The sequence below is a fragment of the Amblyomma maculatum genome, chromosome 1 (genome assembly GCF_055883805.1).
Source record: "Amblyomma maculatum isolate TAMU_Amacu chromosome 1, ASM5588380v1, whole genome shotgun sequence".
Lineage (NCBI taxonomy): Eukaryota > Metazoa > Arthropoda > Arachnida > Ixodida > Ixodidae > Amblyomma > Amblyomma maculatum.
This window is the reverse complement of record NC_139344.1, coordinates 429,489,410-429,505,715: the sequence shown is the minus strand read 5'-3', so window position 1 is coordinate 429,505,715 and position 16,306 is coordinate 429,489,410. Positions and strand designations below refer to the sequence as shown.

Here is a 16,306-nt window from a genome sequence, read left to right as displayed (position 1 = left end):
GATATCAGCCCCACACCCAGCTGACCCTTCTAGACAGCTCTTCCTGGCATTTGATCAGTGCCATATATTGAAGAATATAAGATCACAGTTCCTTGCGAAGTGTATAGGTGGGAAGAAAGAAATTTCATCAGCACCTTTGAAAGAACTCTACAAAATGCAGAGTGGATCCACAGTGAAACCAGTAAGGTTTTTGACACGTAAACACCTTTACCCTTCAAATCTGGAGAAAATGAGTGTCAGGCACGCTGTGCAGATTTTCTCACCCCCTGTGACTGCAGCACTGCAATACATGAAGGATCAAGCTGGACATACATGTGATGTTATGTTTCAAACAGTGGGTCCCACTGTAGAATTCATGATAGCAGTGCACAGATGGTTTGTCCTTATGGATGTAAGTAACACCCAGCAATATATTCGCAAGAATGACTCAGACACTCGACATTTTAGTGACACGGATGATTTAAGGTTGCAGTGGTTGGAAGACACCTTCCTTGCATACTTCAAGTCTCTAAAAGATGCAAGTCACCCGGATAATTTTTTGACCAAAGAAACGTATCATGCACTTGTTCATACAACAGTATCTAATGTCATGTGCATTCGATTTCTTCTAAAAGAAAAAAAAATTCCTTTTCGTCCTCACGAGAAAATTTTCTACCGACCCCATCGAGGCGTTGTTTGGTCTTCTTCGAAGGACAGCCCGGTGCAACGACGCAATGGACATGAGAAGTGTGCTCAGTGGCCTGGAAAAGATGTTGAAGACTGGTATTGTTTCTTCATCAATCAGAAGCAATGTCAATGCGTCGACATCGTTTTGTGCTGCCAGAGCAGTTTCGGGCCCAAGTACCCAAAGCGTCAACTGCCTGGAGAAGCCATTTTTTCCATCAGCAACCGAAAAAAGACTGCGGGAGGTCTGCACCTGGCCAAAGCAGTGGCTTCCCAACCCAGAGATTGCAAGCATAGCTCTGATTGGAGGGTATATAACCCGTGTCATGACGGAAAAACTGAGCTGCCAGGACTGCATTGACACTGTAGAAAAACCGAAAGGAAATGCACCTGTGGATGGACTTATAGCGTATCGGGATAGGGGAAGATTGAAGTACCCAACAAGAGAGCTAATTGACGCGTTGTTGAGTCTCAAGAGGTTTGTCGACATTGTTCTGTACTACAGAAAAGCCATTGAAAAACCTCTGGAATCCAGTGTGGAGCACGCTGTTGGCATTTTGATGGACACCCCTGTTTTACAGTGCAAAAACAAAGATGCAGATCACAGGAAGCAGTTCCTGGAACTTTGTGCCGCAAGTTCATTGAGCCATTGCTCACCAATCATGCAATGAATATTGCAGGTAAGAACTCTGTGATGAAAATGTACGCAAAAAAACCACTGTCGCGTAAAGTTCTGAAACTGTATTGTGCAGAGTGCTTTGTTTTTGTTCTATGAATTGCTCCAATGTGAAAAATAAATGCCATTCCCTTGTTGTCCATGCATTCAAATCTGTTCTTAACAGGCCTTCTCATATCGTAAAACCCGATTTCTTACTTGATACAGAAATAGTCGAGTACTGGCACTTAGCAACACAAGTTAAGATGCAGTAATTGTCCCCCTCAGTGAAAAATATGAACCATGCCATTGTTGAGAGGATTCAGAGGGGTTATTAGAGAAACAGGTTCAGTAGTTAAGGACTCCGGAATAATTTCAGGCATCTGTGTTCTCTTATGTGCAAAGATGTTGCACAATTCATGGGCGCTTTTGCATTTCGCCTCCATCCAACTGTTACCGCCGCATTTTCAGGATTTGGTCTCGCGTCTTTTGGCTCAGCAACTGCCATAACCACTGAATTACCATGACGAAAAGAATAACAGCTATTTATCGTTTTCGATAAACAGAAAAGTGCAGCACCGAGCATCATTGCGCTAGCGCTAGCCTCTGAAAGCGCTGCGCGCATGCTGCGCGCAGCGAAGAGCGCAGCCTGGCCGGCCTGGCGATAGTGTCAGCTAGCAGCGCCAACCTGCGGCCAGCGTGCGAAGCGCGGCGGCTTGCGAGCTCCCACTGTTCGACACCCGGTCTGACGGGCATTGAAAAAATATAGGAGGCGCTGGCTGGGTCTTCGAAATTCGTCCTGCGTCAATTGAAACCTCGCTCGTAACAATACCTTTAGTGCTAGCCCAATCTATGTGTACACTTTGCTCCAGACTGGAAGTGAATGTGCGCCTAGTTTTGCAGCAATGATGTTATTGGTTCATGACATCATGCATGCTGCTTCATTAACCATGATTGTCACTGTCAGAAAGAGGGGCTTAAGCCAATCATTACTCCAAGATTTGTTGGTATAAGTTTACTGCTGACATATATTTACGGGCACACATAAACTGCATTTTCACGGACGTGCTATTATTTAACATTTTAGGTGCGCAGCAGCTAAGGCTACATTAAAATTTTTTAATGGCACTGCAGCTAAGGGGTGCATTGCTGAGTTAAGCTATGCATAACTTTTATCCGCATTATATAAGATATGTGGTCTAGTGCTGTGCCTTCCGGCCCGTACCTAATGGGTTGTCAAGTTTGAATTCTCTCAGACCCGACGCTCCCCTTTAAAAGGCAAATCTTAATTGTGAGTGCAGGAATAAAGGAACCGCTGAAATAAGCAAAACAGTAATTGCAGAAGAGGGAATCAATTCGCTATCAAACAGAATTAAGAAAAAGCACTACTGCAAAATGAAAGCAAGTTTTGTCCTTCTATATTTCTTTTTCGGGAAGCTCACATACCACACAACGATTACCAAATGAGTGAGCTGTCTGTTCTTTTTGTTTTAGTTCCTTAGCTCCACCACAATACCAGCCATCAGAAGAATGGTGAGGCTCGAAATTTGCAGCCTTCAGTGTATACACGAGAGATAGCCGGCATGTGTCTGACTGCAATGTGCTGAAAAAATCCTGCCTCAAGGATTCTGGAAACGATAAACAGGCCTTTGAGAAGGAAGCCATGGATGACACTACCTGTTAGTGGAGGTTAGCTTGCAGCAACTGCTTGTACTGCAAAACTGTATAACACTGGTTGACTCCTGCTCCCATTTATGCGAACCTGTACAGGCATTCAACTTCTGTGCTGTTTAGTAAGCGTGTGCAGTGTGTGTTATATGCTACATGTTGCTGTCATACAGCACTGCTAACAGTGGTCATCGACACTGTAGGGCAGTACTCGAATCCCGTTACAATTAAACTGTCACCACAACAAGATTCCCCAACAAGCAGCCTGAATTCCATAGCAAGCCATGTGACCACTGACACAGTTGAGCGAAAACAGCAACATTACATGCTTGAATGACGCCACACTAAAAGAAAGCAGAACATCGTGCGATACTTGGCAGCAGCTTTAAATGACTCCGAGGACTGGCTGAATTGATAGTTTTTGGTAAAGGTACCCTAACATAACAGTCCAGTTTTCCCGGCCCAAAGCAATGGATGGGAACAGCTTGAGGCTGGGCAGCCTAATGCCAGCAGGATTTGATGGCCTGCCACCATTGTGGAGAGATGGATATGCAGGGCTGCGATTGCCGCTCCAACAAATCCTGTCTGGGATTGGCTGTAGTGCGCATATACAAATTCACTACAAAAATCTGCGCACATTTTTATTACGCCAGCGCAGTGCAAATGAACTGTGCCCGCAAAATCCAAGGAAATTCGAAAGGTGTGATGAAAAAGGACCCCCTAGTGGAGAGTGCATAACCTTGCGTGTACTGGGAATTGGCAGTGACCGACCGGAAAGGACTCTACAAGCAAGTTCCAGATTTATTCCCTATCAATGAATGACAGCGTGCCTCAATGGGAGGGAAAGAAGCAATTGTGCTACCAATTCTATGTGCATGTGTATTCGTACTGGTGTACAGAAGAGGCACATCCCATAAATCAAGGCCCTGTGTAAGGGCACATGGCAGTTGACTTATCAAATGCGTCTGCCCAGCTCCCAGGGTCAACCCGCTCTTTGAAAGGCAAAAGATCTGCGAAGGAGTGGCGCCCGTGTTTAGGATGGGCACAAATGACTCTTCCAGTGTTGATCTGCAATAGCAACCAGTCAACAATTCGGTGTCTATTTCTCCCTCTCTCGTGCAGCCATATTTTTGTTAAAACCTCTCCATTTCTATTACAGCCTCTTCAGCTTGCAAGCCTGCATTGCCTTTTGTGAACCCTGTGCATGTTTTCAAATTATTAGTGCGAGTTTCCTTTGTATCGTCTCTGGCTGTATGAACTTTGTTAATTTGTAACCACCAAAGGCTGGACAGCACACACGGCCGCCCCTTTTGTCACTACAGCAAACCAGTTTCTCCCTGACCATGTAACACAAGCATACCTACTAACCTGGCGACATTAAAAAATTTGTGAAAATTTTTTATTCAGTCAGGCGGTCGGGAGAGGCTACCAGGCAGTGTCCAATGAGTCATAATCTAGATCCTAAGGAAATCCACAAGAAGCAAGAGCACGCATGAAAAGCAGCTATATATGTGCGTTGAGTTGTCTAAGTGCCAACATTGTGTTCTCGCCTCCGCAGCTGATGCAAACCAGCACACAGTTTTTATGCGAAACCATTATCAGCCAGATTGAACGCAATTCTGCCTGCAACCGTTGCTGCTGGCCATAATGGTTCCGAAAGATGGGCCACTATGGTGCCATCTGGTATAGCACAGCACAGCACGGTGTGCGGCCAAATGCATTATAGGAGGATCAGATGGTGTGATATTTGGGCAAAGCCACAGCAACAAGGCTTTAAATAAAGCGTGCTGATAGACTACCCTTTAGCTGAGATTGACGGCAAAGTCAGCACTTCTACATATACAGCAGCTGCATTGGCTGCACCAATCCTTATATGACCATGTCAAATTGACCTTGATCAGCTGCCTAGCTGAGGTTGAGGATGCTAGTGCGGCCTCTGGCAGTGATGCTGGCGATTATGATGCAATTGAGCCAGTTTCGCAAAGACATGTTTTACATGGGCCGTGGCCACCTATCAGATCTGGGACATTGAGCATACAATCAGAAAGTTTGGTAAATAAATCTGGTCTCGGGGAAAGTAGGAGGGTTGGAAGGTATGTGCAAGTTGATGGCGAGTCCTGTGAAACCCAGAAAAACTACCGCCACATACTCTTTGTCTGAGAGTGTGCGCCAATAAGCGGTGCATTGTTAATATAATAATGGTAGGCAGACCAGTAACAAGGCATACTGCCTCATCAGTGATGTGTATCAGGCTATAAAATGACTACAAACTGCTGGTCTCAGAGCACCTGGCAACAAGTTTTACAAGTTTTAAGCTCAATTCCAAGTTTTTCAAGCTCAGAGTTTCATGTTCAAGTTTTACACGCGCAAGGTTAACCCACGAATGCAGAAATGTAAATTGAATCGGGCCGACTTGGGTAAGCCAGCTTGATGCACCAAGCCGACTTCAAAACGCCTAGTCGGCTTTCGCAATTCACAGACACGCCGATTTGCTTCAAGTCAAACATGTGCTTGAACGCTAGAGCATTTGCGTGTCTGTGATCAAGGTTAGCTATAATGACTTTATTGAGCATATATGGCAAGATTCAAATTTTAGTATGGGAGCGGCAGTTCACTGTTCTCTGCTACATTTGCATGAACCATCGAAGTTTTTAGTTGGCAACATGCATGCTAGAGGATGAAAGGACTCTTTCGAGAATGTCTGTGTAACTACAAATGCAGGACAATGGACAGCTGCTAGCCCAGTGCGCCCAAACGACATGACTGATGAGCTAGCAAAAGGCTCTGGGCTTCGAAAAGATAAATGGGCAGCCAGCAAATATTCTGTTTTACCTTCAGTCGTAATTGCTCAATACAGCAGGTTTAATGATGTGATTTTATTGGACACTGTGACATGGCCAGAGGTAGAACTTTTCTTTCTCTGGGCAGTCGGCGCTCCCCGTGGAGCCAGTGCAACGACTTAGTGTTGCCTAATATGGGTTTATCAACGTGTCTGTTATGGATAGCTCAACATTTAAAAAGTGGTTCTACTTTGAAAAAGTCGATTTAGGCAACCTTGCAAATGAGCTCCTGATACCGCAGATCATGCGAAGTGCACAAAGTGTACCAGTGCCGGGACATGAGATGCTGTGTGCATAATGTTAAGTCGCCTGGTGTACCCTAATCGCCTGTGCAACCTGCAGCAGGTGCTCGGTTGGCACCCCACAGTCATATCCAGCGTGGTGTCCAAAGTAATGGCACATTGAATATTACTTTGGACACCTGCTTGCAGATTTGATTACACACAAGTAGCTGAACACTAAAAGCTTAGAACTCTTCTTAGAGGTGAGAATGTGGTTTGTTTCAAAAACTGTCACAGAGCTGTTATTTTGAGTAAGAAGACATTGTGTTATAAAAGATTTGGTTCCACATCTCTTTCCAGGCTGTGCATGAAAAAGTTCTGCTCGTAGTCCTGCATAAGGCGGTGCAAATTCCCTTCTTATTCATTGCTTCACAATTCTTGTAGTGGCTTACCAGGTAAGAAAGTTCCTTGTTACTGTCTAGATTATTTTTCTATTCGAGCAACCTTTATTTATGCAGCGTCCCATCTGCCCAATGTACCGGGCTCCGCAGGAGAGTAGAATTCTGTAAAACAACTCCTTTGCGACAGGCGATGAACTTGTCCCTGTGCGCGATGGATGCCACATCCGTTCCTTTTTTTCCGATCATTCCCTCTCCTTTTTTTACAATTATGAATATTTACCAACTAACCCAAATGAACATTCTGCTTTGCCTACTAGAGGCACGATTATGAATATTTACCAACTAATCCAAATGAATATTCTGCTTTGCCTACTAGAGGCACGGCATCTGTAAGCCAAGAAAAGTGGGCTAACTATTGTGCTTCTGTGCAGCAAGTTGAGCAGTAGGTTTGGGAACACGACATGACTGTGGCCTGCTTTCCCAAACTCAAGCAACAAGGCCAGAGACTCAGCAGCTGGAATTCAGCCGCGGTCTAACTGACAGGAGAAGGCCTAGACACAGCGGATCTCCAATGGGTGGGTGGGGCAGTATCCTTGTACCCAGAACATTCAAGTACTTTGGCGTATGTATGAGCACCGGGGCTGGCTTGTACGACCTCCATGAAGAGTATCTTTGGTAGGCTGTTCTTGGGGCACAGTCCGTGTTGTGCCGCGGTTGCCTCTGGGGCTACAACCGCTATCTTATGGTTAGAGACTTGTGGGAAGCAAATCCATATGGGAGCCCTCGTGTACTCAAACAAGGGGTGCACCTCTCGGCCGCAATTCAGAATTAGCTGGAGAGGTGATAAAGAGTGATAACGGCCTAATTGCTTTTAGGCGTGCACAGAAGACCGGCGACCTCTGTGATCGATTTTGGCAGTCAGTCCTCCAAGTTGGTCAAGACCTCGACAGATGGCGCCACATGTCATGAAGGGCAACTCAAACAGGGCCAACGAGAGTCCAAAAGTGAGGTGCGATACATGCGGCCGTTGGGTGTTCCTGGATGAGACACCATTTGCAACCCTCGAGGGCGCTGCTGATGAAGGGGCTTTCGTGTGCACAATCTGCACCAAGCTAACAGAGATGGAAGCAAAACTGCCTCAGCGAGAGGACAGCGCCGCACCACTTCAGAGCAGAGTGACAGCGCTGGAAGCGCTCGTGCTGGAGCTCACCGTGAAAATCCAGGAGATGCTGCAACATTGTGACAATTTAGACAGCACAAAGTCAGTACTGATCGGGTCAGACGCTGCAACAGGGCATCAAAACGCCTCACATATGCTAAATAGCTCCGGCCAGACTAAAACAGGCACAAGTCAGGACGGAAGTACGACCATAAAGGCCAGACCAGCGGATCACCTGAATATGTCGCGGAACGAGGAGCAGATGGTTAGAGACACAAAAGAAAACGCTAAAGAAAATGCAGCTAACAGACGTAAGCGCCAGAACCATAGACGGCCTCGAGGAGCATATCGAGAGCGAAACACAAAACAGTGCCCTTCGGCCGGTGTGCCCAGAGAGATAGTAATAGTGGGTGACAGCAATGTGGGATTTGTCGCGGCGGCCGCAAAGGCGGAGACTGACATGCCACAAGCTGTGGAATGCGTTCATGGGAGACACGCAACAATTAAGGAAGCAGTCAGCTCTGCTGAGCAATATGACACCACTGCACGTAATAAGGGGCTGCAAATACATTCTTCACGCGGATGTCCAGGATTTTCCAAACGGGCAGCCAGAAGCCATTACACAGACCCAGCAGTCAAAGTGGACGGGCCGTGTGGGAGATCTCACTGTCTGCTCGATCCCGGAACTGGTGAACCTAGGCGGGGAGATCAAGACGTCGGCTATACTTGATAATGCAAGCTAAAGAAGTGGTGTCGCAAATCGGGCAGCCACTTCCTCGATCTCACACATGTAGACCCAGCACCACGACTCCGTACTACAGTGCGGAGAGCAAACAAACAGTCGCCCAAGCCATGGAGAGAGTAGTGAAATCTTTTTTATGTCAGGGTGCAGAAAGCAGGAGAAAGACTGCGGTACCCAAATAGCACACTCCCCCAGACGAGCACCAACAGTGGACAACGCAGCAGGCTCGGAGTGTGCAGGAAACATCCAAAGTGATCTCTGCCAGCAACCCAACTAAGACGAAACACGACCAGTACCAACAGCGGTACCGGTCTTGGAAGCAACAAAGCTTGGTCCAGCTCATCGACATTGCAATACAAGAAGCGCTGGCCAAGAAATGGCACTATGAGTGATGCACTTGAGAGATTGCTGAGCTGCAGCACTGTGTCAGCAGCAACAGTAATCAATAGCAGTAAAACCCTTGTCTCAGCCAGTGCGCCCCATTCACCATGTGTGCTCACACCACGCCACCTAGTCAATGTGAGGAATAAGTGGCGACAGCGTATGACAGCAAAGGGCCCTACAGGGACTCAACAGCCACACTGAAGTATGCCCAAGTGGATGCATGGCGGCCGAGCCCCTCGAATGGCGCATACATGGCGTACCAGCAGGCAGCACCGACCACCTCTACATCACTTTCTGCACAAGGAAGTAGGACAGGAGAACCGCCAGATGAAGTTTTAGTTCAACAACCCAGTCCCAGAGGCCACAAGCAACACCGCCACCGTAAATCACGAGAAGCGCCCACAAACATGGAATTCCTCAACTTATGTGGAGCTCGCAAATTGGGCAAGTGGGCGGAACTCTATAAAATGCTGGATGAAGAGCACATGACACTATACGCCATTACGGAGACCCACCTCCGCGGATTAGAGGAGCCCCCAATACATCCTGCGTGGAATTTGGCTGAAAGGAACCGAGGCAGCGACGACCGAAAAGGTGCAGTAATCGGGCTGCTATGGCGACAAGGCACCTGGACTAAACTGGAGTGCCCCTGCACTAAACACATGTGGATATCTGGCAGCCTTCTGGACATCCCAGTTCTTATCGGGGTTGTTTACCTAGCAATCACAAGCGGGAAGCACAAGGGCAACATCCGTAACCTAGATTGCATGATCGTAGATGTACGCAGATGGGCGCCTGATCGCAAGGTGCTAATGGACCATTTCGGAAAGTTGCGCGCGCCCCCTACGCGACCGCCGCAAAGCAGGCTGGGAATTGTGAGCGTGGCTTGCCGGGCAGGATCCGGCGCAGGAGTGGTTCGACATGGACGTCGCGCAAAAGCAGGTAAACAAAACTTTTTTTTGGGATGCTAGCAATGCTTTTGTAGCATGCTTGCGCCGCGCAAGTGATCTTTGCATTGCCGTACAACTTTTTTTGTGGTTTTGCAGCCGAAGCTACGAGCGCGAAGCGAGTATTTTCGCACGTGAGCGCTCGTGAAGCGCGCACATGTGCCAGTGTATGGTTTTAGCTATGCTTCAGAAGGCACGAGCGCGATCCTACGGCTAGCAGGCGTGTTTTGCTGGTAAGCGCGCGCTAACAGTGCATTTATTTACTGGTCGCCCGTCGCGAACCTTCAAAGTTTCTGCGGCTGTCCCGGCGGCAGGCGTAGTACGTAGCGTACGCATTCATGTTTGTTGCAACAGTGCGACATAGTCTTGTGAGAATGTACGCGCTATATTTTAGCAAAATACGTCGTTATCGCGCACTGCCCATTCAATCTTTTGGTTATAGCGTGCTATTTAGTCTACGGACGAGTCTGAAACAAGTATATCGTCGAAAGAAACGGACAGCGCATTCGTTCAATGAGTACATCTTGGAAGAAAGTAGTAGTTGAGTTGGTGCTTAGCTTGTGCGAGCGCATTTTCTTGCCTATAGTGTTGTTCGAATAGCACGCAGCAAGTGCGAAGCAGAACCAACAAGCACTGTTACATTGTGTGTAGCTGAGCATATTTTTGCGATACAAATAGTAGTTGCTGTCTGTGCCATATTCAACGAGTTTGACGGCTCGTACTATCTCGGTCGCGGTGTCCATTTGTTACTACCGTGGAGTGCAGATAGGCGCAGCCAAAATATGAACGTGCCTCGGTGGCTACAAGTAACGCGAACGCGGTCGAAAAAAACTGCGGCGGATATTTTGCTAACGTGAAAAACATGGACGCGCCAGTACCTTGTACTTGGGCGGCCTCGGAGTTTTAGTTAGCTGGTGGTTTACCGAGGCCGTCCTTGTGCAACATTCTTCACGACCGCGCGTAGTAAATGAAATGGGTTCAGCGTTGCTTTTCAAGCATGCTTGCCACAAGTAACCAAGACACAATGAATGAATACTTTATTTCAAGATCGCATTGGTGATGCCATGATCAGCTGTGTATGCTTCCATGCTCTGTTTATATGTGGAGTGCCAAAGAAAACATTTTGACACTTGCTTATACCCATGTTGCAGGTACCACTGCAAGCCATTCATAATGCACTTCCTCTCCAAGCAAGGCTACCGAAAGGGCCATGGACAAAACAGTTAAAAGACGTTCCAGATGGGTTCTCAGAGCAAGGAATCTTGGCACATCAGAATTCACGTGGTGCTCAGAAGCATACTGTAAGCGGATACAGGATGTTCAAAGCAGAGAAGGTGCACAATGTTCTTATTTGCAAGGCTGACAGATCCACTTTTCTTAAAGCAACAGTGGAGGCATCATTCTCTTTGGCAAAATTATATAACACTGCTGCTGTGCTCTCGTCAAATGGAACTGTGGACGAAGGAACCTGCAACTGCCGGGCTGGAGCTGCAGGTGTTTGTAAACATGTAGTAGCAATTCTATGGTTTGTATTAGACCTGAAGCGCTCTGGGGCAGCCTACGTGCAAGACACACAGTCGTGTACAGACAAACCCAGAGCATGGGGTACTGGGGCAAAGAAGGCCAACGTGCACACACGCGAGTTCTCAAAACTGCGTTTTGTGAAACATATGCCAATGAAAGCTGGCAGGTATGCAACTCAAGAAACCACAGTTTCTCTGACAGTAACAGAAGACCATATTAAGAGAATGTATCAGACACAGAAAAATATTCCAAACGCCATGCTATGCAAGACGCTGGAGGACAACCACTTTCAGCCCGTACAAGTGAAAAGAACACGTCAGGAGGAGGCTCTCAGCCAGATGCCAATCAGGTTGCCGGTGCAAGCCCTGTGGGTTGAGCATGTGCCAGCTGGGTACACGTTCGGCTCCTGTGAGCTTACTTTAGAAGACTCATGGGCCCTTGAGCAAGCGACTAGGATGCAGAGCGGCTCTACAACATGGAGCTTCGAGAGATCCAAGCGCCTGACTGCTTCACACTTTGGAGATGTGGTGTCACGGAAGAAGCCAGCTGATGAGAAGTTTTTTAAGAGGTTGTTCGGGTCTAGCCAGATGCAGACCAAATACATGGCTGATGGTTTAAGGAATGAAGATGCAGCCGTGCAGCGTTACATAGACAAGAAAAAGGTCCCAGTTAGGATTTACTGTTGTGGGTTGTGCGTCAACCCTGGTGTCCCTGTTCTTGGTGCAACGCCTGACCGTGTTGTAGAGCAGGGAGGAGATTTTGGTCTCCTTGAAGTTAAGACCCTCTCAGCTGCCAAGGAACGGGGTGAGGAATTAGAAAATGCTGTGAATACGGCACCCTACCTGAAGAATGGAGTTCTTAAACCAACGCACAAGTACTTTTACCAGGTCCAGGGGCAAATGGCTTTGACTGGACTCTCCTGGTGTGATTTTGTGGTTGATAATGGCACAGACTGCACTCCTCAGAGGATCACTTTTGACAGCTCGCTTTGGATTTCCAAAATGCTGCCACGTCTCCTGGAATGTCACAAGAACTACCAAGAGCACTGTGCTTGTGTGTGAATTTCAATGACTTATTTTATGTTACATTGGTCTGCAGGACAAAGATGCTCGGACTCGTAACATGCTTTGGCATGTGTTCATACTTATGTATATTTGTTTCTTAAATATCTTGTATTGCATTTTTTTCCATGAAGAAAGTGTTTTTCTGCGTAATATCGTTATGGCGATGTGCACGTTGTGCCACAACCCATTTAAATGTGTGTGCCACTAATCTGTGTGTAAAAAGTAAATGTCAAGCACCACACGTCTTGCTGCCTTGTCCTCCAAGTTCCTGTCTCTACATTTGTCGGCTACCTTCCTTGTGATTTTTCCCTTGTCCTTTGCCTGAATTTTTTTTTTTGAACCAACTTTTTTTCTCGTGTTGCTTGTCGATAAGAAAGTCGTGCTCTCTTGGCAGACAGAGGAAAGGTATTTTTTGGATTCCTTGTCCACTGTCGTTTCCTGCCACTTGATTTTCCCACCTCCATTTGCTAACCTAACCTAACTATGAAGGAGCATTTTCACATTTCAAATGTGTTTTGAATACCAGAGCATCACTCCTCATCGATAATTTTGTAATAAAAAGAAAGCGCTTAGGTTTAGCCAATAGGAGCAGTGCGACCTTTAAAGTTGAAAGTCAGGTTTGATGAAGGAGAAACACTGTGCAGCCTGATGAGGTTAAGGTTTGTGTTCATCTGTTTTGTCTTGGTATCAATGCTCATTAAGTCTGTTGGTCTGTCGGGTAAACTCCTAAGAAAAGAATGTAGCCACTGCGTAGCAACATCACGCACCTTCCTTACAGTCGTTGTAGCTTCTCCATCTGTTTTGCCAAGGTTTCATGCGACATCTGGAATTTAATTCATTTTCACTGCACGCAATTTTCTCTTGTAGCTTGACAGTTTGGTAATTGTTTTATCAACCTCACTTGTAAGGGTAAGGAGAAGCTGAACTCAGCATTGTCTGAAATGCCTTCAAGTAGTAGTGAGTTAAATTCTAAATGCTCTATTTTTTACTTCATCCAGTCATCACATTGTGAAAGCTGATTTGGTTCGACACACATCATTGCTATGTTTTGAGTCGAGCCTACGTTTTTCTGGTTTAACATCCTGTAGGCAACGAGGGACATGGGGATGGAGGGCTCCCAAACAGCTTTGACCATCGTGGATTTTTAATGTGCACATTATATTTTGCCTCCACCAAAATGGGACTTTCATGTCTGTGATTTCATCCCATGACATTGGGTCAAGCAGCCAAATTCCATAGTCGCAGAGCCATCGTGGTGGATGCTTAACTCTTTGCGGACGGAGATGACATTCCTTGGTGGTCTCGTGTCATGCCTAATAAAGACAAAACGGCAACTTCTAATGAACAGATCGGCCACTTTGATTCGGAAGATGTGGGGTCCTTCTGCTGAAGACAGATCAATTGATTTGGTACACAGGCGCTTTGATACATCTTGATCAAGGCAAGGTGCAGAAATGCTTGTATGTAAAAAGTTTTGTGCGTGATAATAGGCTTCACATGGTTTCATCTGGTCTGGAGCCCTTGACAACTGTGTGCCCATAGCGGAAGTATGGAATGTAAAAATCGTTTCTCACTTTGTGTGCTGCTGTGTCTAAAGAAAGGAGGACTGAGATTTGGACTGCTGAACCATGTTTACACTGACCCTGTGCTTCCTTTACCTTTTTTTTTTGTTACTTTCTATTGGCGGCATCCTTCTCCCCTTGTACTGAAAACCTAAATAGAAAGAAGGGAAAGCTGTCGAGGCTTTGGATTTAACGTCTAGAAATGCGAGTGTCAAAACCACTGCCAAACAATGTGCCCCTCTACTGTGGAGGTAGACGCATCTTGTCTGTCTGCGTTTTGGTGCGAGTCGTCCTATGCTTCATTTGTTTTGGTGTCCCCGACGCTTTTTTTCTTGTCATTTGTACGAGCTAGAATTCATGAGTGTGACTCTGTATAGGTTCTGCTACCTGATCCTATGAAGTTCATGTGCCTGCATGTTAAATCCTTCCTGCTACACTTTCTGGATGTCAGGACACACGCACTGATTGATGTGTTGCTGTCTAGCAGGTTCGCGTGTGGTTAATTTGGGCAAACTACCGACTTGATGATAGTCATTTATATTTGAAATATGATGTTTAATTCTGTTCACACCATGTTTTCTCATGGTTACTTTCATCTTCTATATAAAATCAAAGAAGAATTTGCAAATGCGGCGGTTAGTTGCTAGTTGGCATACACAGGTTCAGTATGTCTACTTGCTGTGTAGCTGTGATTGAGAGTTGTGTGCAAGTTCTTGCTTGTGTACTGCAATCATTGCTGTGCAAGCGAAATCTGTGAACATTTTGATTTTGTGTCTGGCGTAGTATTTGTACTTTTTAGGACGACTTGTTGCCGTAAGAAAGGTAATTCTTGTGCAAGGTTTTACTATGTACTTGCAAGCTGATGTATATGCTTCGATGCAAAATGAGTGTATTGAGATCATTAATTTAACAGTTTTTTTTTGCTTCATCATTATTGCTCATTTGGAACCAGCACTCCATTCGATGCAAAATGAGTGTATTGAGATCATTAATTTAACAGTTTGTTTTTGCTTCATCATTATTGCTCATTTGGAACCAGCACTTCAGAAACATATGAAAGTCCTTCTTTCTTCCTTGCAGAAATACGTTCTTTGGGAGGTGCACAGTTTATATGCTCATATTGGTTGCTTGGCTTTCTTCATTTCTGCACTTAAGGCGTCAAGACAGTTTTGCGTACTTCTTTTTTGTTATTGTATTTTGTAAGACTGCCACATTACATACTATATATTCTTGATTCAAAGCAACATTTTGTTTTTTAAACGTAATAGGTAGGAAAAAAACTCCCATGTGCGCATAAAAGTAGCCAAATTACAAGCGAGTGCTCGGTAGGTGCTGCATCTAAAATTTTACATTCAAAATGGAAGCAGTATCCTGGAAGATGCATGCACTCTTGTTCTCCAAACTGTCATTTAGCTGTGCATCCTCTTCTGTGATTAATGGACTCCACTACACTTTTGAACCAATTTCATTGACCCACCATCTAATTGTAGGGAATTCAAAGCACCAAAAAGAATGATCATGGCATAACCCAATAACCTCTCAAACCAAACCAGAGCTCAGCACCGTAGTGAGGCTAGTAGGAAAGCCTAACTACTAATTGTTAAGAACACAAATACCTCTTGCATAATGTCACGCATTGCAATGTTTTGTTCATTTTTTCACACCAACGGAGTTGCTTGAGATTTTGATAATTGAAGTTATTTATTTCGTTACACTTATGTTTGAACAAGACTGTATTAAAAAAATTTTTCTGCAACGTGCTTATACATAGAGATGCATTGCTTAGCATGCTTTTGTGTTATGCTCTTAAAATATATTGGCACAAGATGTTTAAGTGAGCTGTGCAATACAAGAGCCTTTCTTTGTAAGAAAGCCTTTTATTTATTTATTTATTTATTTATTCATATACCCTCAGGGCCCGAAGGCATTAAAGAGGGGAGTGGGAGATACATTGGTACAGGGTACAGTGCAGCATAAAGCATCATAGGAGAAACAATAACACGGCGAAAAGTGATCAAAAAAAAAAAAAGTATTGGCGGAAAAAAAAAGAGAAAAGCAGGTGAGACAAAAAAAAATCATTTCCGACAGTCAACAATGTCACCGAAAACGAACAAAAACATTTGACTACCATTTATAAATATAGATTACATACGGCAGTCTTAAAAGAATTTGGGTCCGTAATATCAGCAATGTGCCTAGGAAGGTGGTTCCAACTGACAGAAGTGTTTGGAACGAAAGAACAAGAGGTGTGTTTAGTACGACATGACGGAACACCTACTTTGTGAAGATGATCAATGCGACCTGAAACATATGTGGGGGTAGTTAGTAGCCGGCTCTTAAGGGCAGGATTGTGGTAATAGATTTTGTGAAATAGACATAAGCGGGAAATATTTCTGCGTAGTGAAAGCGGTGGCAATGATAATGTTGTTTTCATAACGGTAACACTGGAGTTACGGTTATAGTTGGAAAGTATAAA

At 45.4% G+C, this 16,306-nt stretch overlaps 1 protein-coding gene across 1 annotated transcript; it reads left to right on the top strand.

The window, feature by feature from the left end:
- Positions 1–9,544: 9,544 nt before the first annotated feature.
- On the top strand, positions 9,545–12,265 carry LOC146209351 (uncharacterized). Its single transcript, XM_084580078.1, has 2 exons — positions 9,545–9,675; positions 10,832–12,265. The coding sequence occupies exons 1-2, from the start codon at positions 9,655–9,657 to the stop codon at positions 12,263–12,265; spliced, it is 1,455 nt and encodes a 484-aa protein (XP_084436204.1). The 5' UTR covers positions 9,545–9,654.
- Positions 12,266–16,306: the final 4,041 nt, after the last annotated feature.